The sequence below is a fragment of the Gobio gobio genome (assembly GCF_949357685.1).
Source record: "Gobio gobio genome assembly, chromosome: 25".
Lineage (NCBI taxonomy): Eukaryota > Metazoa > Chordata > Actinopteri > Cypriniformes > Gobionidae > Gobio > Gobio gobio.
Genome location: NC_137121.1, coordinates 3,899,648 through 3,927,532, shown reverse-complemented (window position 1 = coordinate 3,927,532; position 27,885 = coordinate 3,899,648). Strand labels below are relative to the sequence as shown.

At 35.2% G+C, this 27,885-nt stretch overlaps 1 protein-coding gene across 1 annotated transcript; it reads left to right on the top strand.

Moving 5' to 3' along the window:
• Positions 1-391: 391 nt before the first annotated feature.
• calml4b (calmodulin-like 4b) lies at positions 392-27,106 on the top strand. Its single transcript, XM_079810178.1, has 5 exons — positions 392-414; positions 488-518; positions 1,228-1,368; positions 7,816-8,004; positions 26,701-27,106. Exons 1-5 carry the CDS (start codon positions 406-408, stop codon positions 26,844-26,846), a joined length of 516 nt encoding a protein of 171 aa, XP_079666304.1. The 5' UTR covers positions 392-405; the 3' UTR covers positions 26,847-27,106.
• The last annotated feature ends 779 nt before the right edge of the window (positions 27,107-27,885 follow it).

Below are 27,885 nucleotides of genomic sequence, written 5' to 3'. Positions count from 1 at the left end.
TTCTCTACATAAATAGGGACAATACGTCTATATTAATCACTCTAACTTTGTAAATAGCCACTGTATATTTGAAATATGAAATATTCAGTGTTTATTAAAGCCTCTCAGGTGTAAAATCACAGCTGAAGAACGTCAACCGTTGACGCCGTTGTCACGTGATACCCGTTTCTTTCCTCAGCACTGGTTAGTCGTAGTATATAGTATAAATGTTTTTAAAAATCATGCTAACGTGACTGAATGGAAGAATATACTAATATACATTGGGTTTAATATTTTTAAACGGCTCTACGTTTTATAATACATATGTTTTCGATAAAACATTATCCCTGTTGAGATTTGAATGCGCTAGCGCCGCCTACAGGAATAAAAGTTCACCACCACATTCGCTGTAAAGCAGGACTGCACATGGACATGGTCAGTTAAGCTCCTGTTTTTGCCTATTATTTCCATGTAAACGTTTTAAAGTGACTTCTGTCATTAATTTCAGGCGAAATTCCTCAGTCAAGATCAAATCAACGGTAAGTAGACTGAGGCTATAGCTTTATTCCCTCTAAATCCTTTCTTACACTGTTTAATTATCACTAATCTGATGAGATACATTCACATGAACACTTTATAATAGCTTACATTAACACATTATGAAATGCTTTATCTGCTAAACATATAAATGTTTATTGTTGTTATAATGGGAGGTTATTATAATGCATTGCTCTGATTCTGAAGCCATTCAACAGATTTTATTCTTCCACTGGAGACAAAGTGGCATTTGTTGTGGTCACTTCACTTCAACTGACCGATTACTGCCGCACAAACACAGTGTAGATCCTCTGATGCATAAACAGAGAGAGAGAGAGAGAGAACTGAACAAAACATGAGGATAAAACAAGATGATGATGCACACGAGATAAACACACAGATATAAACTGCAGAAAAGCAAAGAAATGTTCATTCGTCCACCTGCTGTCGTTGATAATGCTGTAATCTTGATTCCCTCTTAAACAGGCTGTCTCAGTTTGTGCCAGAATAAATCCTTCATTTGGGATTAAAGAGATTCTTTGCCAAACCCTATCCAGTCCTTATAAATAAATAAATAAACATTCGTATCTTTGGACACAATTGCAAACTAAATGTTAACTTGGCAATGGAGTGCTTTGTTCTCTGATGTTGTGTTTCAAATGTTTGCATACTACACTTTTGTGTTTAGTAATACGTTTTGTCTTCATTCAGAGTATAAAGAGTGTTTTTCGCTGTACGACCTGAAGCGCAGGGGCAAAATGAAGACGCAGGATCTGCTGACGGTCATGAGATCTCTGGGCCGATGTCCGACTCTCCCAGAGCTCGACAAACACTTACTGACACATAAAATCGGTATAGTATCTATATCAGGGTTCCCACTCGTCCTGGAAAACCTGGAAAATGTATGACAAATTTTCCAGTCCTGGAAAACACATGGAAAATTAGAGAAAATGTAAAATGTCCTGGAAAATCTTGTTGTTGTCTGGGAAAATTCTTTAAAAAAAGTTATTTCTTTAGCCGAGTATAAAAAGTTTATCGCTGGCCCAAACAATTAGCGCTAGTTGCAGAAAGCACATGTTCAGGAATGCTGAGTTTGATACGTACGAGTAGTATTTTGAATAATGATGTTTAGTCTTGCGTTGCCATTTGCAGCCGTTAGCTAATGCTATAACTGCTCAGTGAATGTCAACTCGTAAGCTGCTAACTAATCACATCATTTTGATATAAAGTCACATTTGTGTGTTATAAAGTCAGAATTGCGTGATATAAACTCGCAATTCTGACCATTTCTTCAAAATTGACTCTTTTGCGCAGTTGCGAGTTTATATCTTGCAATTCTGACCTCTTTTCTCAGAATTGTGAGATCTGAACTGCAATTGCAAGTTATAAAGTCCAATTCTGAGGAAAAAAGAATTGCGACAATTTTTGCGTTTATATCACAAATATGTAAACTCGCAATTGCGAGAAAGTCAGAATAGCGAGATAAAAAGTCACAATTACCTTTTCTTTCTATTCTGTGGTGTAAACAAGCTTCCAAAGTCATAATGTATGATTAAGAGCTCATATTGAAAAATGCTGGATTGTTAAGTAATGGCAATAAACTGTACGCTTTTAAAGACTTAGAAAGCAATATTTGCCATGATCCTTGTCTTTTATTCCCGCCGTAGTAAAATTGAAAATGTCCTGGAAAAGTACTGAAAATGGCTGCTGAAAAAGAGTGGGAACCCTGTATATCCACTCACCTGTTGGGTTGCAATCTACAAAATAATGATTGTTTCCAAATGGGTTTCCTAAACTCCTCCCCTTCTGCTCCACACCTGTCAGTCAAACAGATAGCCCCGCCCCAAACTCGCTCTAGAGAGTGCAATTTTTTCATTTTTAAATTGTGAGAGTTATAATCGACCAACCAGCTAAAGGGTTGAATCACAACACACAAAAAGTATTTGAAAATTTAATGCGAGAAAGAACTACAATCCCATGAGGCATTGCGAATCACATAATCCAAATAAAACCAATAGATAAATATAAACGATTGATTTAAAGATGTTGATTATTTATATCGAAACAAAAAGAGATCTGAAAAAACGCAGGCATTTCACATATGCACAAACCACTGCCAAAATGCGTCATTCATCGATAATGTACGATAATCCACCTACAAAAAAATAACAACAACAATGTGCTTACCTTTGTGTTGCGCTTTGACAGGACTATAACGTTCGCTGATCTATATAGAGAACCATTATATAGATCAGTGATGATAACGCTACATCTTTCGTGAAGTACATGTAACAGAGGCAAGCTAGTCGCTGTATTAGTAAACCTCACTCCTCTGATCTCAAGAGACGCTCAAGCGACTAGGGCTGCGACAAACGATTATTTTAATAATCGATTTATCTAACGATTATTAGAACGGTTAATCGACTAATCATCGATTATTGTCGTTTACATCAACGGCTAATCGGTTAATTTTTTGACGATTATTCAGCTTTTTCAATTAGTTAAAACATTGAGTTATACATATTCTAGCTATAATATATAAAATAGAAAATCACTTCAGCTTTTGAAATGGTTGTTTTAATTTAACTTTGAGCCAGAACTCAAATCACACACAAATGCTCTCTAAGCATTGTCTAAATATTCTGTTCGCTTTCAATTGAAAAAATAAATAATAATAAACAAAAATTAGCTGCATTACAGACAAAAAAAAATATATAGATGTTTGAATGTAAACATCTCTTGGCAGCTTCATTTGTAAAACTATTATAGGCCCACTGCTTTTCTTAGAACTGAAACAAAAAAAGAGGACTTGTACTTCAGGACACAAAGAATGGTAAAAATATTCATCTGCAAATGACATTGCAGAGAAAATGACACAATATTAATCTCTTACATGACAATTGAGCTGACAGATTCTCATTCCCCACAATATTAAAAAGTACCTGACATGATATTCTTCCTAACATCGCCTCTTGTAAGTCTTCATGCATATGACCAAAATACAGGCAATGATGAGACTATAATACCTAATAGTGTTATAATAATAAAAACAGTCCTGACTCCAAGCTCCATCAAACTTTATTCTATGCTAAATAAATCATCACATTACTGTAATTATATTATTATTGTTAATATTATTACAATTATTGCATTCTCTAATAAAGAGATTTACCGCTAGTTAGTTAGTTGTTTCCTCTTTAAGTGCTCCAACATGCGTCTCAATCAGGTTTGAACAGGAGGGGTTAGATATACATAGAACATAACACACTTAGCACTGATTAATCGTTGATTCAAACCTCAAGTCATTCAACTGTGCTCTCAGATCACTCTCCCACTCTTTACTGTAGATACAACTTACTGTATATTTATGCCACTTTGGCATAGCAATCACTTGAATACACAGCTGAAAGTTATCGCGCTGCAATTTAAACCTGTCAGTCATAAATGAGGCCTGCTGATTGGCTGAAAGTGCGTGCTCGTCGGCGACATCAACACCTACGCCAGCTGACTCTGCGTGAGCCTGTGTGTCGTGATGACTGATTTTATGGAGTACATGCACACTTTTTTTTGTTGTTGAAAATAATAATAATTTGTTACATTTATATAGCGCTTTTCTAGGCACTCAAAGCGCTTTACATAGAAGGGGGGAATCTCCTCAATCACCACCAATGTGCAGCACCACCTGGATGATGCGACGGCAGCCATTTTGTGCCAGAACGCCCACTACACACCAGCTGATTGGTGGAGAGGAGATCGAGTGATGAAGCCAATTGACCTATCGGTTAGCCCCGCCCCCCTTAGTTACTGTTGCTAACTCGGACAAACAAACGGAGTTGCTATATCTTACAATGCACAGCTGTCAATGTGAAAACCTTATCCCGAGATGTTTTTGGACACAGAATGTAGCGTATATCCCGTCTGAATGATGGACAAACTTTACTGATGGTTTATCAAGTTTATTGCATCGTTTTTCACTCCAAAAAATCACTGTAAGAGCTGAACAAACAAGCATAAGTGCGCATTAACGTCTCATTCACAAACTCTCTCTCCGTTGCATTACCATTAACACACACAGCAAATTACACAAAAACACTCACACAACTAACAGTAAACAAACATATACACAGACCGTATGTCTTTTCGAGGGTGCAGTTAATAACTGGTAAACTTTGTATCTGCAAAACAACTCCGATAAACTGCGTGCGAGCTCTTCCTTTCATTAGCCGGAGACTATAATACCCATCAAAATAAGAGTCCTCCTCTGTAGGACAGATAATGTAGACCTTAAACATATCTAAAATTAAATTAATTTACATATAACCAGTTTAATATGGAGAGGCACTAAAATGTAGACCTTCGTGTTTTTGACCTACAGTGTACATGGCGTGAGAACAGTTCGTTATTATGGTTTGTATGTTAGCAGGGACTTTAATCGTAACTTAACGAGAATATGACAAACAGAAAATCCTCTCAGGATCCCTGGAGTCAGTGTTACAGTACCTCAGGCACGACATTTGAGCATTTTTGTAGCATAAGCACCATCAGACCGATGAGAGCTTCGGATTTTCCAATGTTCCTCTATGGCGCTGAAACCTAAAGATGTCCGAGATCCGGTCCCAGCGCAACTGATACTCAACTGCTATTGGCTCATCTGCGTTCGAGGGGAGGGGCTTACCGATAGGTCAATTGTATATATATATGGGGATGATTAGGAGGCCATGATGGACAAGGGCCATTGGGCAAATTTGGCCAGGATGCCGGGGTTACACCCCTACTCTTTTCGAAGGAGGATTTTTAATGACCACAGAGAGTCAGGTCCTCGGTTTAACGTCTCATCCGAAGGAAAAACTGCCAAACAACCAGCCCAAATTTTGTCCGCCCGCCCATATCCATTTTACCCGCACAGTCAAATTCAAAACCGGGCAGGAACCCGTCCAATCGGGTACTATGTTTACTAGGATACACGCTATTTTTAACATCATTTTGTGTGAGTGTCCGCTCAAGTGCAAGAAGACGTGAAAGAGAGCTCAGTTTAGTATTCAAACGCTGTCTGAGCTTTCCACACAGTGCGAGAATAATGAAATTAAATCATTGTTGTCTTGCACTTGAATATTTAAATTGTCAAGGCTTTTAAAGGAACACGCCACTTTTTTTAAAAATAGCAATACCGATATGGTGACCGATATATAACTAGTTTTTAAACCCTAATTTTAGAAAATGAAGAACAAAGAAATGTGCATTGGGTGTGTTTTGCTTTTTTATGTTTTTAAAGGGATAGTTCACCCAAAAATGAAAATAGGACTCACCCTCAAGACATCCTAGGTGTATATGACATTCTTCTTTCAGACGAATACAATGTCATGATGTCACGAACGCTAATGAGTTTCACTTTCAACATTCAACACTTTTCCACAGAAGGCGGCCGGCCGAAAGTTAACTTGATAAAGTTTTAAATATGGATATTTTTCTTACACAAACGCGTCGATTCACTTCAGAAGGCCTTTAGTAACAACCCAGAGCCGCGTGGAGCAGTTATATGACGGACAGATGCACTTTTTATGGACTTCAAAAACAGATCAACTATAACTGCTATTATAATGCTTGGATTGGCCAGGACTTTTATAATATAAGTCTAACTTTTATTCGTCTGAAAGAAGAATCTCATACACACCTCGGATGACTTGAGGGAGAGTAAATCATGGGCTAATTTTCATTTTTGGGTGAACTATCCCTTTAATTCATTTATGAAGCCTCCGTGAACCTTAGTGTTACATATATTACAGTGCTATTATATTTTGAGCTTTCCACACAGTGCGCGAATAATGAAATTAGCTCACTTTCATTGTTGTCTTGCACTTGAATATTTAAATTGTCAAGGCTTTTAAAGGAACACGCCACTATTTTTGAAAATAGTCTAATTTTCCGACTCCTCTAGAGTTAAACAGTTGAGTTTTACCGTTTTTGATTCCATTCAGCCGATCTCCGGGTCTGGCGGTAGCACTTTTAGCATAGCTTAGCATAGATCATTGAATCTGATTAGACCGTTAGCATCTCGCTCAAAACATGACCAAAGAGTTTTGATATTTTTTCTATTTAAAACTTGACTCTTCTGTAGTTACATCATGTACTAAGACCGATGGAAAATTAGAAGTTGTGATTTTCTAGGCCGATATGGTTAGGAACTAAACTCTCATTCCTGCGCAATGATCAAGAGCTTTGCTGCTGTACCATTTTCAGGTGCTGCGTAATATCCTTGCACCGCTGCACTCTTGGTAAGGCCTAGAAAATCACAACTTCTCATTTTCCGTCGGTCTTAGCACACTATGTGACTACAGAAGAGTCGAGTTTTAAATAGGAGAAATATCGAAACTCTTTGGTCATTTTTGCGCCAGATGCTAACGGTCTAATCAGATTCAATGATGTATGCTAAGCTATGCTAAAAGTGAGATCGGCTAAATGGTTTTGAAAATGGTAAACTCAAATGTTAAACTCTAGGAGAGACGGAAAATGAGACTATTTTCAAAAATAGTGGCATGTTCCTTTAAATTTTCGTGGCCTGTCAACTGTCCAGAGCGTCGTTCACGTTTCATAAATTCATATCTTAACGTCGATTTTTAATCGCATTTGGCGAGTGTTCGTTTTAGGCCCTGGTTTAAAGCTACAGGCGCTAATATAGTTATCGTTATCTTTTTAGTTATCGTTCTCTGAAATAATCTGCATTGTATAAAGTGCTATATAAAATATGAATGTGACTCAACTTGACTTAAGTTAAGATTTGACAATAATCTCTATTGTTTGAGTCAAGGTGGCTCATTGAAAACAATCACTGACTCATTAAACCGAGAAGTATTTGAACATCCAAACAAATGACTCGCATCAGTGTTAAGTTATCGGATGGATGTCCTCCTAAACTTCCAACCCCCAGGTAAAGTCAACAGTGTAAACTTTGCTTACTGAGTAAAATAAACTGGAAATCTGTAGGAGTGTGTGGATGAAACTCAACAATAACAGTCGCAGACTTCAGTGCCCAGCACTTCCAGAAAAGGACCGTGAACGCAGAAAGATGGTTTATAGAGTGGCCTAAAAGAAAAGCAGAGCAGCGCCACATCCAGAATGATTTTTATTGGAAAAGACAGACATATGAACTGACTTCACATGATGCAATGCTTGACAAATGTAACAAAATGTACTAAATATAACCCCGCTGGAATGAATATAACTCTCAGCCTGTCAGACGTGATCAAGCAGCTTCCGTCTCCCAAGCTTTTTGGCAAAGCGCTTTGACTCTGTCTGTTCCAGATAAGAGCGGCGAGTTGGACTTCTCCACGTTTCTCAGCGTGATGCACGCGCAGATCCGGCGGGAAAACCCGCGGGACGAGATCCTGCAGGCCGTGAGGCTGATGGACAGGGAGAAACGAGGCTTCATCACGGCGCCGGAGCTCAGGGCCACACTGACGGACCTCGGAGAACCACTCACAGATCAAGAAGGTATGATACGTTTGAGACCTTCTGTCGTGTTTGTGATGTCAGAGGTGCGTTCAAGTCAAATCTAAATCCAAATTTTTATATAATTTTTTATTTTACATAATTTTGAGATCCTTTTTTATGTGACGATTTTGGCCGATACCAATAATTCTTTATATTTGAAAGCCTATAACCGATATATTGGCCGATAAATCTAAATCCAGATTTTATATAATTTTTTTTTATATATAATTTTTATATAATTTTGAGATCCTTTTTATAGGGATGCACCGATATGAAGATTTTGGCCGATACCGATAATTCTTTATATTTGAAAGCCGATAACCGATATATTGGCCGATAAATCTAAATACAAATTTTGTATAATTTTTTATTTATATAATTTTGAGATCCTTTTTTATAGGGATGCACCGATATGAAGATTTTGGCCAATACAGATAATTATTTATATTTGAAAACCGATAACTGATATATTGGCCGATAAATCTAAATCCAAATTTTTATATAATTTTTTTTTTAATATATATATAATTTTATATCATTTTGAGATCCTTTTTATAGGGATGCACCGATAGGAAGGTTTTGGCCGATACCGATAACCGATAATTCTTTATATTTGAAAGCCGATAACTAATATATTGGCTGATAAATGCAAATCCAAATTTATATATAATTTTTTATTTTATACTTTTTTTATATAATTTTGAGGTCCTTCTTATAGGGATGCACCGATATGAAATTTTGGAGCAATACCGATAATTCTTTATATTTGAAAGCCGATAACCGATATATTGGCTGATAAATCCAAATCCAAATTTGTATATAATTTTTGATTTTATACTTTTTAATATAATTTTGAGATCCTTTTTTATAGGGATGCACCGATATGAAGATTTTGGCCGATACTGATAACCGATAATTCTTTATATTTGAAAGCCGATAACCGATATATTGGCTGATAAATTTAAATCCAAATTTTTATATAATTCTTTTTATTTTATATTATTTTTTTATTTTATATAATTTTTTATTTTATATAATTTTGAGATCCTTTTTATAGGGATGCACCGATATGAAGATTTTGGCCGATACTGAAACCGATGATTCTTTATATTTGAAAGCCGATAACTGATATATTGGCCGATAAATCTAAATCCAAATTTTTATATAAATTTTTTATTTTATATAATTTTTATTTAATTTTGAGATCCTTTTTTATAGGGATGCACCCATATTAATATTTTGGCCGATACAGATAATTCTTTATATTTGAAAGCCGACAACCAATATAGTAGCCGATAAATCTAAATCCAAATTTTTATATAATTTTTTATTTTATACTTTTTTATATAATTTTGAGATCCTTTTTATGGGGATGCACCGATATGAAGATTTTGGCTGATACCGATAACCGATAATTCTTTATATTTGAAAGCCGATAACCGATATATTGGCGATAAATCTAAATCCAAATTTTATAAAATTTTGTATTTTATATAATTTTGAGATCCTTTTTATAGGGATGAACCGATATGAAGATTTTGGCAGATACCGATAATTCTTTATATTTGAAAGCCTATAACCGATATAGTAGCCGATAAATCTAAATCAAAATTGTTAAATACATTTTTTTATATATAACTTTTTATATAATTTTGAGATCCTTTTTTATAGGGATGCACCGATATGAAGATTTTGGCCGATACGGATAAACGATAATTCTTTATATTTGAAAGCCGATAACCGATATATTGGCCGATAAAATCTAAATCCAAATTTTATATAAATTTTTTATTTGATAAAATTTTTATATAATTTTGAGATCCTTTTTATAGGGATGCACGATATGAAGATTTTGGCCGATACAGATAACCAATAATTCTTTATATTTGAAAGCCGATAACCGATATATTGGCTGATAAATCCAACATTTTTGAGAGCCTGATCTCACCATTAAAAGCCACGTCCCAAACACATTATAAGTATAATATATACATTCTAATTTTATGTAGTCTATATGACAGACTTGCACTGCACATGTTACTCTGAACTGTATTTTCTTTTTTTTAAGTGATATTGATAATATTTCAAGCAATTCAAAGTCATCATGGTGAACAGTGCACATCTGAAGTGACTCACCTGAAGAAAATAATACATTATTTATTTTATTTTATTATTTTCTATATAAATTTTATTATCAGGCCGACAACATTAAAAATGAACACCGGCTGATACCGATATGGGGACCGATATATATTCTGTATCCCTAGTTTTTAAACTCTAGTTCTAGAAAATGAAGAACAAAGGATTTGCATTGGATGTGTTTTGATTTTTTTATGTTTTTTTTATTAATTTAAGAAGCCTCTGTAAACTATATTTTGTGCAGGCAATTGGCTAAAACTAAAACCCAAGCTTCAACTTTGTTGGCTTTCAACTTGTACGACTTTCAACTCATAAAATACAATCTTTCCGACATGACTTGAACGCACCAGTAAATGTGATTCAACCAAAACACACAGGAGAGGTAGAACTACATAACCCACAATGCATCAGATATTAGATATTCATACTTTATATCTCTGACTTACAACAATACAAGTCTGACTATCTATTTTGAATATGTTTAGCAATGCTAGATTGTCAACAAAGTCATGTGAAATGTATTAGGGTAAACTATCTCCAAACTTACCCCAGGAGATTCATCACATTACGCTAAGACAATTGTTTTGTATTACAAGTTTTCTGTGTGATTATGCAAACAAGGCATTATCAAATTAAACATGCACTAATTTGCGTACAATTCCAGAAGATAAATCTGAACATTGGATAAAGCCAGGTTCAAAGTTCTTGTTTTAATATAGTCAAAATTTGTAGAGTTAAAGGCTTTTACAGAGGAGGTTTTGTCACTCCAAAAATCAGGAAATACTGCCAGAAAAAATAAATATATTTTCAACATGTTTTTAGAAAGAACATGTTCTATAAATTAAGAGAATGTAAAGTTTGTTGTATGTAAAGCTGCTGAAGTGGACAATATGATAATGATATAGCGATAATGATAATGAAATATGGATATAATGATATATTTGAGAATGATATAACGTTTAATGATGTGTATTGTAATGGTAATAGATAAAGTGTAAAAAAATCAACACTTAAAGGGATAGTTCACCCAAAAATTTAAATTATCCCTTAATTTACTCGCCATCAAGCCATCCTAGATGTATATGACTTTTTACTTTCAGCCGAAAACAATCAGAGTTATATTAATAATATCCTGGCTCTTCCCAGCTTTATAATGGCAGTGAGTGGAGGACGAGATTTTGAAGCCCAAAAAAGTGCATCTATCCATCATAAAAGTGCATCCATCCATCATAAAAGTGCATCTATCCATCATAAAACTGCATCCATCCATCATAAAAGAGCATCTATCCATCATAAAAGTGCATCTATCCATCATAAAAGAGCATCTATCCATCATAAAAGTGCATCTATCCATGATAAAAGCGCATCCATCCATCATAAAAGTGCATCTATCCATGATAAAAGCGCATCCATCCATCATAAAAGTGCATCTATCCATCATAAAAGTGCATCCATCCATCATAAAAGCGCATCCATCCATCATAAAAGTGCATCTATTCATCATAAAAGTGCATCTATTCATCATAAAAGCGCATTTATTCATCATAAAAGTGCATCCATCATCATAAAAGTGCATCCATCCATCATTAAAATGCATCTATCCATCATAAAAGTGCATCTATCCATCATAAAAGTGCCTCTATCAATCATTAAAGTGCATCCATCCATCATAAAAGTGCATCTATCCATCATAAAAGCGCATCCATCCATCATAAAAGTGCCTCTATCCATCATAAAAGCGCATCCATCCATCATAAAAGTGCATCTATCCATCATAAAAGTGCATCTATCCATCATAAAAGTGCATCTATTCATCATAAAAGCGCATTTATTCATCATAAAAGTGCATCTATCCATCATAAAAGTGCATCTATTCATCATAAAAGCGCATTTATTCATCATAAAAGTGCATCTATCCATCATAAAAGTGCCTCTATCAATCATTAAAGTGCATCCATCCATCATAAAAGTGCATCTATCCATCATAAAAGCGCATCCATCCATCATAAAAGTGCATCTATCCATCATAAAAGTGCATCTATTCATCATAAAAGTGCATCTATTCATCATAAAAGCGCATTTATTCATCATAAAAGTGCATCTATTCATCATAAAACTGCATCTATCCATCATAAAAGTGCATCCATCCATCATAAAAGTGCCTCTATCCATCATAAAAGTGCATCCATCCATCATAAAAGCGCATCCATCCATCATAAAAGTGCATCTATTCATCATAAAAGTGCATCTATTCATCATAAAAGCGCATTTATTCATCATAAAAGTGCATCCATCATCATAAAAGTGCATCCATCCATCATTAAAATGCATCTATCCATCATAAAAGTGCATCTATCCATCATAAAAGTGCCTCTATCAATCATTAAAGTGCATCCATCCATCATAAAAGTGCATCTATCCATCATAAAACTGCATCTATCCATCATAAAAGTGCATCCATCCATCATAAAAGTGCATCTATTCATCATAAAAGTGCATCTATTCATCATAAAAGCGCATTTATTCATCATAAAAGTGCATCCATCATCATAAAAGTGCATCCATCCATCATTAAAATGCATCTATCCATCATAAAAGTGCATCTATCCATCATAAAAGTGCATCTATCATCATAAAAGCGCATCCATCCATCATAAAAGTGCATCCATCCATCCATCATAAAAGTGCATCCATCCATCATAAAAGTGCATCCATCCATCATAAAAGTGCATCCATCCATCATAAAAGTGCATCTATCCATCATAAAAGCGCATCCATCCATCATAAAAGTGCATCTATCCATCATAAAAGTGCATCCATCCATCATAAAAGTGCATCTATCCATCATAAAAGCGCATTCATCCATCATAAAAGTGCATCCATCCATCATAAAAGTGCATCCATCCATCATAAAAGTGCATCTATCCATCATAAAAGTGCATCTATCATCATAAAAGCGCATCTATCCATCATAAAAGTGCATCCATCCATCCATCATAAAAGTGCATCCATCCATCATAAAAGTGCATCCATCCATCATAAAAGTGCATCTATCCATCATAAAAGTGCATCCATCCATCATAAAAGTGCATCCATCCATCATAAAAGTGCATCTATCCATCATAAAAGTGCATCCATCCATCATAAAAGTGCATCCATCCATCATAAAAGTGCATCCATCCATCATAAAAGTGCATCTATCCATCATAAAAGTGCATCTATCCATCATAAAAGTGCATCTATCCATCATAAAAGTGCATCCATCCATCATAAAAGTGCATCTATCCATCATAAAAGTGCATCTATCCATCATAAAAGCGCATTCATCCATCATAAAAGTGCATCCATCCATCATAAAAGTGCATCCATCCATCATAAAAGTGCATCTATCCATCATAAAAGTGCATCTATCATCATAAAAGCGCATCCATCCATCATAAAAGTGCATCCATCCATCCATCATAAAAGTGCATCCATCCATCATAAAAGTGCATCCATCCATCATAAAAGTGCATCTATCCATCATAAAAGCGCATTCATCCATCATAAAAGTGCATCCATCCATCATAAAAGCGCATTCATCCATCATAAAAGTGCATCCATCCATCATAAAAGCGCATTCATCCATCATAAAAGTGCATCCATCCATCATAAAAGCGCATTCATCCATCATAAAAGTGCATCTATCCATCATAAAAGTGCATCTATCCATCATAAAAGTGCATCTATCCATCATAAAAGTGCATCTATTCATCATAAAAGTGCATCTATCCATCATAAAAGTGCATCTATCCATCATAAAAGTGCATCTATCCATCATAAAAGTGCATCTATCCATCATAAAAGTGCATCCATCCATCCATCATAAAAGTGCATCCATCCATCATAAAAGTGCATCTATCCATCATAAAAGTGCATCTATCATCATAAAAGCGCATCCATCCATCATAAAAGTGCATCCATCCATCCATCATAAAAGTGCATCCATCCATCATAAAAGTGCATCCATCCATCATAAAAGAGTGCATCTATCATCATAAAAGCGCATCCATCCATCATAAAAGTGCATCCATCCATCCATCATAAAAGTGCATCCATCCATCATAAAAGTGCATCCATCCATCATAAAAGTGCATCTATCCATCATAAAAGCGCATTCATCCATCATAAAAGTGCATCCATCCATCATAAAAGTGCATTCATCCATCATAAAAGTGCATCTATTCATCATAAAAGTGCATCTATCCATCATAAAAGTGCATCTATCCATCATAAAAGTGCATCCATCCATCATAAAAGAGCATCTATCCATCATAAAAGTGCATCTATTCATCATAAAAGTGCATCTATCCATCATAAAAGTGCATCCATCCATCATAAAAGAGCATCTATCCATCATAAAAGAGCTTCTATCCATCATAAAAGTGCATCCATCCATCATAAAAGAGCATCTATCCATCATAAAAGAGCTTCTATCCATCATAAAACTGCATCTATCCATGATAAAAGAGCATCTATCCATCATAAAAGAGCTTCTATCCATCATAAAAGAGCTTCTATCCATCATAAAAGAGCTTCTATCCATCATAAAACTGCATCTATCCATCATAAAAGCGCATTCATCCATCATAAAAGAGCATCTATCCATCATAAAAGAGCATCCATCCATCATAAAAGTGCATCTATCCATCATAAAAGTGCATCTATCCATCATAAAAGAGCATCCATCCATCATAAAAGAGCATCTATCCATCATAAAAGAGCATCTATCCATCATAAAAGAGCATCTATCCATCATAAAAGAGCATCTATCCATCATAAAAGAGCATCTGTCCATCATAAAAGAGCATCTATCCATCATAAAAGAGCATCCATCCATCATAAAAGAGCATCTATCCATCATAAAAGAGCTTCTATCCATCATAAAAGAGCTTCTATCCATCATAAAACTGCATCCATCCATCATAAAAGCGCATTCATCCATCATAAAAGAGCATCTATCCATCATAAAAGAGCATCCATCCATCATAAAAGTGCATCTATCCATCATAAAAGTGCATCTATCCATCATAAAAGTGCATCCATCCATCATAAAAGAGCATCTATCCATCATAAAAGAGCTTCTATCCATCATAAAAGAGCTTCTATCCATCATAAAACTGCATCTATCCATGATAAAAGAGCATCTATCCATGATAAAAGAGCATCTATCCATCATAAAAGAGCTTCTATCCATCATAAAAGAGCTTCTATCCATCATAAAACTGCATCTATCCATCATAAAAGCGCATTCATCCATCATAAAAGTGCATCCATCCATCATAAAAGTGCATTCATCCATCATAAAAGTGCATCTATTCATCATAAAAGTGCATCTATCCATCATAAAAGTGCATCTATCCATCATAAAAGTGCATCCATCCATCATAAAAGAGCATCTATCCATCATAAAAGAGCTTCTATCCATCATAAAAGAGCTTCTATCCATCATAAAACTGCATCTATCCATGATAAAAGCGCATCCATCCATCATAAAAGTGCCTCTATCCATCATAAAAGCGCATCCATCCATCTTAAAAGCGCATCCATCCATCATAAAAGTGCATCTATTCATCATAAAAGTGCATCTATTCATCATAAAAGCGCATTTATTCATCATAAAAGTGCATCCATCATCATAAAAGTGCATCCATCCATCATAAAAGTGCATCTATCCATCATAAAAGAGCTTCTATCCATCATAAAACTGCATCTATCCATGATAAAAGCGCATCCATCCATCATAAAAGTGCCTCTATCCATCATAAAAGCGCATCCATCCATCTTAAAAGCGCATCCATCCATCATAAAAGTGCATCTATTCATCATAAAAGAGCATCTATCCATCATAAAAGAGCTTCTATCCATCATAAAAGAGCTTCTATCCATCATAAAACTGCATCTATCCATGATAAAAGAGCATCTATCCATCATAAAAGAGCTTCTATCCATCATAAAAGAGCATCTATCCATCATAAAAGAGCTTCTATCCATCATAAAAGAGCTTCTATCCATCATAAAACTGCATCTATCCATGATAAAAGAGCATCTATCCATCATAAAAGAGCATCATAAAAGAGCTTCTATCCATCATAAAAGAGCTTCTATCCATCATAAAACTGCATCTATCCATCATAAAAGCGCATTCATCCATCATAAAAGAGCATCTATCCATCATAAAAGAGCATCCATCCATCATAAAAGAGCATCTATCCATCATAAAAGAGCATCTATCCATCATAAAAGAGCATCTATCCATCATAAAAGAGCATCTATCCATCATAAAAGAGCATCTGTCCATCATAAAAGAGCATCTATCCATCATAAAAGAGCATCCATCCATCATAAAAGAGCATCTATCCATCATAAAAGAGCTTCTATCCATCATAAAAGAGCTTCTATCCATCATAAAACTGCATCTATCCATCATAAAAGCGCATTCATCCATCATAAAAGAGCATCTATCCATCATAAAAGAGCATCCATCCATCATAAAAGTGCATCTATCCATCATAAAAGTGCATCTATCCATCATAAAAGTGCATCCATCCATCATAAAAGAGCATCTATCCATCATAAAAGAGCTTCTATCCATCATAAAAGAGCTTCTATCCATCATAAAACTGCATCTATCCATGATAAAAGAGCATCTATCCATGATAAAAGAGCATCTATCCATCATAAAAGAGCTTCTATCCATCATAAAAGAGCTTCTATCCATCATAAAACTGCATCTATCCATCATAAAAGCGCATTCATCCATCATAAAAGTGCATCCATCCATCATAAAAGTGCATTCATCCATCATAAAAGTGCATCTATTCATCATAAAAGTGCATCTATCCATCATAAAAGTGCATCTATCCATCATAAAAGTGCATCCATCCATCATAAAAGAGCATCTATCCATCATAAAAGAGCTTCTATCCATCATAAAAGAGCTTCTATCCATCATAAAACTGCATCTATCCATGATAAAAGCGCATCCATCCATCATAAAAGTGCCTCTATCCATCATAAAAGCGCATCCATCCATCTTAAAAGCGCATCCATCCATCATAAAAGTGCATCTATTCATCATAAAAGTGCATCTATTCATCATAAAAGCGCATTTATTCATCATAAAAGTGCATCCATCATCATAAAAGTGCATCCATCCATCATAAAAGTGCATCTATCCATCATAAAAGAGCTTCTATCCATCATAAAACTGCATCTATCCATCATAAAAGAGCATCTATCCATCATAAAAGTGCCTCTATCCATCATAAAAGCGCATCCATCCATCATAAAAGTGCCTCTATCCATCATAAAAGAGCATCTATCCATCATAAAAGTGCATCTATCCATCATAAAAGTGCATCTATCCATCATAAAAGTGCATCCATCCATCATAAAAGAGCATCTATCCATCATAAAAGAGCTTCTATCCATCATAAAAGAGCTTCTATCCATCATAAAACTGCATCTATCCATGATAAAAGCGCATCCATCCATCATAAAAGTGCCTCTATCCATCATAAAAGCGCATCCATCCATCTTAAAAGCGCATCCATCCATCATAAAAGTGCATCTATTCATCATAAAAGTGCATCTATTCATCATAAAAGCGCATTTATTCATCATAAAAGTGCATCCATCATCATAAAAGTGCATCCATCCATCATAAAAGTGCATCTATCCATCATAAAAGAGCTTCTATCCATCATAAAACTGCATCTATCCATCATAAAAGAGCTTCTATCCATCATAAAACTGCATCTATCCATCATAAAAGAGCATCTATCCATCATAAAAGTGCCTCTATCCATCATAAAAGAGCATCTATCCATCATAAAAGAGCATCTATCCATCATAAAAGTGCCTCTATCCATCATAAAAGCGCATCCATCCATCTTAAAAGCGCATCCATCCATCATAAAAGTGCATCTATTCATCATAAAAGCGCATTTATTCATCATAAAAGTGCATCCATCATCATAAAAGTGCATCCATCCATCATAAAAGTGCATCTATCCATCATAAAAGCGCATCCATCCATCATAAAAGTGCATCTATCCATCATAAAAGTGCATCCATCCATCATAAAAGTGCATCTATCCATCATAAAAGTGCATCTATCCATCATAAAAGCGCATTCATCCATCATAAAAGTGCATCCATCCATCATAAAAGTGCATCCATCCATCATAAAAGTGCATCTATCCATCATAAAAGTGCATCTATCATCATAAAAGCGCATCCATCCATCATAAAAGTGCATCCATCCATCCATCATAAAAGTGCATCCATCCATCATAAAAGTGCATCCATCCATCATAAAAGTGCATCTATCCATCATAAAAGCGCATCCATCCATCATAAAAGTGCATCCATCCATCCATCATAAAAGTGCATCCATCCATCATAAAAGTGCATCCATCCATCATAAAAGTGCATCTATCCATCATAAAAGCGCATTCATCCATCATAAAAGTGCATCCATCCATCATAAAAGTGCATCCATCCATCATAAAAGTGCATCCATCCATCATAAAAGTGCATCTATCCATCATAAAAGAGCATCCATCCATCATAAAAGAGCATCTATCCATCATAAAAGAGCATCTATCCATCATAAAAGAGCATCTATCCATCATAAAAGAGCATCTATCCATCATAAAAGAGCATCCATCCATCATAAAAGTGCATCCATCCATCCATCATAAAAGTGCATCCATCCATCATAAAAGTGCATCCATCCATCATAAAAGTGCATCTATCCATCATAAAAGCGCATCCATCCATCATAAAAGTGCATCCATCCATCCATCATAAAAGTGCATCCATCCATCATAAAAGTGCATCCATCCATCATAAAAGTGCATCTATCCATCATAAAAGCGCATTCATCCATCATAAAAGTGCATCCATCCATCATAAAAGTGCATCCATCCATCATAAAAGTGCATCCATCCATCATAAAAGTGCATCTATCCATCATAAAAGAGCATCCATCCATCATAAAAGAGCATCTATCGATCATAAAAGAGCATCTATCCATCATAAAAGAGCATCTATCCATCATAAAAGAGCATCTATCCATCATAAAAGAGCATCCATCCATCATAAAAGTGCATCCATCCATCATAAAACTGCATCTATCCATCATAAGAGCATCCATCCATCATAAAAGTGCCTCTATCCATCATAAAAGTGCATCTATCCATCTTAAAAGTGCATCTATCCATCATAAAAGTGCATCCATCCATCATAAAAGAGCATCCATCCATCATAAAAGAGCATCCATCCATCATAAAAGTGCATCTATCCATCTTAAAAGTGCATCTATCCATCTTAAAAGTGCATCTATCCATCATAAAAGTGCATCCATCCATCATAAAAGAGCATCTATCCATCATAAAAGAGCATCTATCCATCATAAAAGTGCATCTATCCATCATAAAAGCGCATTCATCCATCATAAAAGTGCATCCATCCATCATAAAAGTGCATCCATCCATCATAAAAGTGCATCTATCCATCATAAAAGTGCATCTATCATCATAAAAGCGCATCCATCCATCATAAAAGTGCATCCATCCATCCATCATAAAAGTGCATCCATCCATCATAAAAGTGCATCCATCCATCATAAAAGTGCATCTATCCATCATAAAAGCGCATCCATCCATCATAAAAGTGCATCCATCCATCCATCATAAAAGTGCATCCATCCATCATAAAAGTGCATCCATCCATCATAAAAGTGCATCTATCCATCATAAAAGCGCATCCATCCATCATAAAAGCGCATCCATCCATCATAAAAGTGCATCCATCCATCCATCATAAAAGTGCATCCATCCATCATAAAAGTGCATCCATCCATCATAAAAGTGCATCTATCCATCATAAAAGCGCATCCATCCATCATAAAAGTGCATCCATCCATCCATCATAAAAGTGCATCCATCCATCATAAAAGTGCATCCATCCATCATAAAAGTGCATCCATCCATCATAAAAGTGCATCCATCCATCATAAAAGTGCATCTATCCATCATAAAAGTGCATCCATCCATCATAAAAGTGCATCTATCCATCATAAAAGAGCATCCATCCATCATAAAAGAGCATCTATCCATCATAAAAGAGCATCTATCCATCATAAAAGAGCATCTATCCATCATAAAAGAGCATCTATCCATCATAAAAGAGCATCCATCCATCATAAAAGTGCATCCATCCATCATAAAACTGCATCTATCCATCATAAGAGCATCCATCCATCATAAAAGTGCCTCTATCCATCATAAAAGTGCATCTATCCATCTTAAAAGTGCATCTATCCATCATAAAAGTGCATCCATCCATCATAAAAGAGCATCCATCCATCATAAAAGAGCATCCATCCATCATAAAAGTGCATCTATCCATCTTAAAAGTGCATCTATCCATCTTAAAAGTGCATCTATCCATCATAAAAGTGCATCCATCCATCATAAAAGAGCATCTATCCATCATAAAAGAGCATCTATCCATCATAAAAGAGCATCTATCCATCATAAAAGAGCATCTATCCATCATAAAAGCGCATCTATCCATCATAAAAGAGCATCTATCCATCATAAAAGAGCATCTATCCATCATAAAAGAGCATCTATCCATCATAAAAGAGCATCCATCCATCATAAAAGAGCATCTATCCATCATAAAAGAGCATCTATCCATCATAAAAGAGCATCCATCCATCATAAAAGAGCATCTATCCATCATAAAAGAGCATCTATCCATCATAAAAGAGCATCTATCCATCATAAAAGAGCATCTATCCAACATAAAAGTGCATCTATCCATCATAAAAGAGCATCTATCCATCATAAAAGAGCATCTATCCATCATAAAAGAGCATCTATCCATCATAAAAGAGCATCTATCCATCATAAAAGAGCATCTATCCATCATAAAAGAGCATCTATCCATCATAAAAGTGCATCTATCCATCATAAAAGAGCATCTATCCATCATAAAAGCGCATCCATCCATCATAAAAGTGCATCTATCCATCATAAAAGCGCATCCATCCATCATAAAAGTGCATCCATCCATCATAAAAGTGCATCTATCCATCATAAAAGTGCATCTATCCATCATAAAAGTGCATCCATCCATCATAAAAGTGCATCTATCCATCATAAAAGCGCATCCATCCATCATAAAAGTGCATCCATCCATCATAAAAGCGCATCCATCCATCATAAAAGTGCATCTATCCATCATAAAAGTGCATCTATCCATCATAAAAGTGCATCTATCCATCATAAAAGTGCATCCATCCATCATAAAAGTGCATCTATCCATCATAAAAGTGCATCTATCCATCATAAAAGTGCATCCATCCATCATAAAAGTGCATCTATCCATCATAAAAGCGCATCCATCCATCATAAAAGTGCATCCATCCATCATAAAAGTGCATCTATCCATCATAAAAGTGCATCTATCCATCATAAAAGCGCATCCATCCATCATAAAAGTGCATCCATCCATCATAAAAGCGCATCCATCCATCATAAAAGTGCATCTATCCATCATAAAAGTGCATCTATCCATCATAAAAGCGCATTCATCCATCATAAAAGTGCATCCATCCATCATAAAAGTGCATCTATCCATCATAAAAGAGCATCTATTCATCATAAAAGTGCATCTATCCATCATAAAAGTGCATCTATCCATCATAAAAGCGCATTCATCCATCATAAAAGTGCATCCATCCATCATAAAAGTGCATCTATCCATCATAAAAGTGCATCTATCCATCATAAAAAGTGCATCTATTCATCATAAAAGAGCATCTATCCATCATAAAAGTGCATCTATCCATCATAAAAGAGCATCCATCCATCATAAAAGAGCATCTATCCATCATAAAAGAGCATCTATCCATCATAAAAGTGCATCCATCCATCATAAAAGAGCATCTATCCATCATAAAAGAGCATCTATCCATCATAAAAGAGCATCCATCCATCATAAAAGAGCATCTATCCATCATAAAAGAGCATCTATCCATCATAAAAGTGCATCCATCCATCATAAAAGAGCATCTATCCATCATAAAAGAGCATCTATCCATCATAAAAGAGCATCTATCCATCATAAAAGAGCATCTATCCATCATAAAAGAGCATCTATCCATCATAAAAGAGCATCTATCCATTATAAAAGAGCATCTATCCATCATAAAAGAGCATCTATCCATCATAAAAGAGCATCTGTCCATCATAAAAGAGCATCTATCCATCATAAAAGTGCATCTATCCATCATAAAAGAGCATCTATCCATCATAAAAGAGCATCTATCCAACATAAAAGTGCATCTATCCATCATAAAAGAGCATCTATCCATCATAAAAGAGCATCTATCCATCATAAAAGAGCATCTATCCATCATAAAAGAGCATCTATCCATCATAAAAGAGCATCTATCCATCATAAAAGTGCATCTATCCATCATAAAAGAGCATCCATCCATCATAAAAGTGCATCTATCCATCATAAAAGTGCATCTATCCATCATAAAAGAGCATCTATCCATCATAAAAGAGCATCTATCCATCATAAAAGAGCATCTATCCATCATAAAAGAGCATCTATCCATCATAAAAGAGCATCTATCCATCATAAAAGTGCATCTATCCATCATAAAAGAGCATCTATCCATCATAAAAAAGCATCTATCCATCATAAAAGAGCATCTATCCATCATAAAAGAGCATCTATCCATCATAAAAGAGCATCTATCCATCATAAAAGAGCATCTATCCATCATAAAAGAGCATCTATCCATCATAAAAGAGCATCTATCCATCATAAAAGAGCATCTATCCATCATAAAAGAGCATCTATCCATCATAAAAGTGCATCTATCCATCATAAAAGAGCATCTATCCATCATAAAAGAGCATCTATCCATCATAAAAGAGCATCTATCCATCATAAAGCGCATCTATACATCATAAAAGTGCATCTATCCATCATAAAAGAGCATCTATCCATCATAAAAGAGCATCTATCCATCATAAAAGTGCATCTATCCATCATAAAAGAGCATCTATCCATCATAAAAGTGCATCTATCCATCATAAAAGTGCATCTATCCATCATAAAAGTGCATCTATCCATCATAAAAGTGCATCTATCCATCATAAAAGAGCATCTATCCATCATAAAAGAGCATCCATCCATCATAAAAGAGCATCTATCCATCATAAAAGTGCATCTATCCATCATAAAAGTGCATCTATCCATCATAAAAGAGCATCCATCCATCATAAAAGAGCATCTATCCATTATAAAAGTGCATCTATCCATCATAAAAGTGCATCTATCCATCATAAAAGAGCATCTATCCATCATAAAAGAGCATCTATCCATCATAAAAGAGCATCCATCCATCATAAAAGTGCATCTATCCATTATAAAAGAGCATCTATCCATCATAAAAGAGCATCATAAAAGTGCATCTATCCATCATAAAAGAGCATCTATCCATCATAAAAGAGCATCTATCCATCATAAAAGAGCATCATAAAAGAGCATCTATCCATCATAAAAGAGCATCTATCCATCATAAAAGAGCATCTATCCATTATAAAAGAGCATCTATCCATCATAAAAGAGCATCATAAAAGTGCATCTATCCATCATAAAAGAGCATCTATCCATCATAAAAGAGCATCTATCCATCATAAAAGAGCATCTATCCATCATAAAAGAGCATCTATCCATCATAAAAGAGCATCCATCCATTATAAAAGAGCATCTATCCATCATAAAAGAGCATCTATCCATCATAAAAGAGCATCTATCCATCATAAAAGAGCATCTATCCATCATAAAAGAGCATCTGTCCATCATAAAAGAGCATCTATCCATCATAAAAGAGCATCTATCCATCATAAAAGAGCATCCATCCATCATAAAAGAGCATCCATCCATCATAAAAGAGCATCTATCCATCATAAAAGTGCATCTATCCATCATAAAAGAGCATCCATCCATCATAAAAGAGCATCTATCCATCATAAAAGTGCATCTATCCATCATAAAAGAGCATCATAAAAGTGCATCTATCCATCATAAAAGAGCATCTATCCATCATAAAAGAGCATCTATCCATCATAAAAGAGCATCTATCCATCATAAAAGAGCATCTATCCATCATAAAAGAGCATCTATCCATCATAAAAGAGCATCTATCCAACATAAAAGAGCATCTATCCATCATAAAAGAGCATCTATCCATCATAAAAGAGCATCTATCCATCATAAAAGTGCATCTATCCATCATAAAAGAGCATCCATCCATCATAAAAGTGCATCTATCCATCATAAAAGTGCATCTATCCATCATAAAAGAGCATCTATCCATCATAAAAGAGCATCTATCCATCATAAAAGAGCATCTATCCATCATAAAAGAGCATCTATCCATCATAAAAGTGCATCTATCCATCATAAAAGAGCATCTATCCATCATAAAAGAGCATCTATCCATCATAAAAGAGCATCTATCCATCATAAAAGTGCATCTATCCATCATAAAAGAGCATCTATCCATCATAAAAGAGCATCTATCCATCATAAAAGAGCATCTATCCATCATAAAAGAGCATCTATCCATCATAAAAGAGCATCTATCCATCATAAAAGAGCATCTATCCATCATAAAAGAGCATCCATCCATCATAAAAGTGCATCTATCCATCATAAAAGAGCATCTATCCATCATAAAAGAGCATCTATCCATCATAAAAGAGCATCTATCCATCATAAAGCGCATCTATACATCATAAAAGTGCATCTATCCATCATAAAAGTGCATCTATCCATCATAAAAGAGCATCTATCCATCATAAAAGTGCATCTATCCATCATAAAAGTGCATCTATCCATCATAAAAGAGCATCTATCCATCATAAAAGAGCATCTATCCATCATAAAAGTGCATCTATCCATCATAAAAGTGCATCTATCCATCATAAAAGAGCATCTATCCATCATAAAAGAGCATCTATCCATCATAAAAGTGCATCTATCCATCATAAAAGTGCATCTATCCATCATAAAAGTGCATCTATCCATCATAAAAGTGCATCTATCCATCATAAAAGAGCATCTATCCATCATAAAAGTGCATCTATCCATCATAAAAGTGCATCTATCCATCATAAAAGTGCATCCATCCATCATAAAAGAGCATCTATCCATCATAAAAGTGCATCTATCCATCATAAAAGTGCATCTATCCATCATAAAAGTGCATCTATCCATCATAAAAGAGCATCTATCCATCATAAAAGAGCATCTATCCATCATAAAAGAGCATCTATCCATGATAAAAGAGCATCTATCCATCATAAAAGTGCATCTATCCATCATAAAAGAGCATCTATCCATCATAAAAGAGCATCTATCCATCATAAAAGAGCATCTATCCATCATAAAGCGCATCTATACATCATAAAAGTGCATCTATCCATCATAAAAGTGCATCTATCCATCATAAAAGAGCATCTATCCATCATAAAAGAGCATCTATCCATCATAAAAGTGCATCTATCCATCATAAAAGAGCATCTATCCATCATAAAAGTGCATCTATCCATCATAAAAGTGCATCTATCCATCATAAAAGAGCATCTATCCATCATAAAAGTGCATCTATCCATCATAAAAGTGCATCTATCCATCATAAAAGTGCATCCATCCATCATAAAAGAGCATCTATCCATCATAAAAGTGCATCTATCCATCATAAAAGTGCATCTATCCATCATAAAAGTGCATCTATCCATCATAAAAGAGCATCTATCCATCATAAAAGAGCATCTATCCATCATAAAAGAGCATCTCATGGTTCAAACAACAAACTCAAGCTCCTCCCATTTCTCATTTCTCTTTAAAATCTCTGGTTTAGTCTGTAATTGATGAGCGGTGTTGTTTTGCTCTGTCCTCTTCGCTTCCACAATCACCAATACATCATGCGTCAGGGTCAGAGGTCACTCTTCCACCGCAACTAGACTCGCATACAGTCGCATAAGCCAGTGATTATAGTTTATAAATATGGATTTCTCTTCTCTTCAGAAGGCCTTTATTAACCCCTGGAGCCGGATGGATCACTTTTTTATGATGCGCTTTTTTGGCCTTGAAAATCTCGTCCTCCACTCACTGCCATTATAAAGCTGGGAAGAGCCAGGATATTATTAATATAACTCTGATTGTGTTCGTCTGAAAGTCATATACACCTAGGATGACATGAGGGCGAGTAAATTATGGGATATTTTTCATTTTTAAATGTGTATTTTAGTTGTTTTCTTTCCTCTAATTTAAAAAAAACGACTATTTTGGTAGGAAGCAAATTCCGACTTTTGATGTCAAATGCAGCATATTGAAGCATCTGACATATGAAGCATAGAAATGACTTGTTTCGTTTAGCTTATTAACTATATATAATGATGTTTGTCTCAGTCGACGAGCTGCTGAGTGAAGCCGGCGTGCCGCTTGATGGACAAATCCACTACCAGGACTTCGCAAAGATGGTGACGTTTCTGACGGTCGATGCCGAGCTAACTCCAGACCAGCAGAAAACCACACACAGCACAGCCTCTAAATGACCGTATTTAACTGATAAACCTCCTGCCAAACACATGCAATCATTACCTGAGCGTGGGATTGTTCTCAAAGTGTCCAGATGTGACACAAGAAACTTCAAAACAGGTTCAGATGATTGGGTTTGTGATCATAGGCCCTCTTGTGTGTGTAGAGATGATTATTTCACACAGGCCGTGGTATAAATCACATTTCACACTGCAGAAATGATCATTTTTGTCTGTTTTTGGTTCAAAAACAATAAACGTGTGGATCTCTCTCTGTTAAAGCATCTTCAAGCGGTTTATTATAACCTATAAAAGCAAGAACTGAAAGCAAACTCTGTTGTTTTGTGAGCCAAACCCTCGTCTCGCGTCTCGTAAATCCCCGAATTGTGCTTCAGCTTCAGTCCAGCGCAGTCAGATGTTAATTAGATGGAATAACAGTAAAAGTTAACTTTGCAATTGTGTTTATGAGGAAAACAAACAGCGCTATGATAAGACAGGACTTTATTATGCCCTTCAAATGGACAACATAGTAACACTGTTTACATTCATTTCCGTTCGGACCATCACCTTCACATGGTTGAGGTCAATCACACAGCTTTATTACACTACAAATGAGCAATACATTTTAATTATTTCAGAATTTCCAGGCAATAAGTTCAAACAGCAAAAAGGAGGTCTGAAAGCAGATATGAATAATGTATCAATTTCAAGTTGCTGCGCTAACATCTGCTCCGTTTACAGTATGATCCATCGTCAAATTATTCAAATTCTTACTCCAAAAATGCTCAAATTTTATTCCAAACGCGAGTAAATATGGTTGGCCAAATATATATTATTCTATCTTACAAATATTCAGATGTTTAAGCAATTATAGTATTTGTGCAATAACATTTTACTCCAAATGTGAAAATTAGGTTGCTCAGATAATAAAACATAATTTTAAGATATAATAACAATACTATATATGCACACACTCAAACACATGTATGCCTTTTTTTTCAAGATTTACACATTTCACTTAATAGTAAAATTGCATCAAATTGAATCGAATAATACA

Bases quoted from the DNA above. Each gene is read 5' to 3' on its own strand.
- calml4b (XM_079810178.1), top strand. The intron at 519-1,227 runs GTAAGTAGACTG...GTCTTCATTCAG, and splicing joins CAGTCAAGATCAAATCAACG to AGTATAAAGAGTGTTTTTCG. The intron at 1,369-7,815 runs GTATAGTATCTA...TGTCTGTTCCAG, and splicing joins CTTACTGACACATAAAATCG to ATAAGAGCGGCGAGTTGGAC.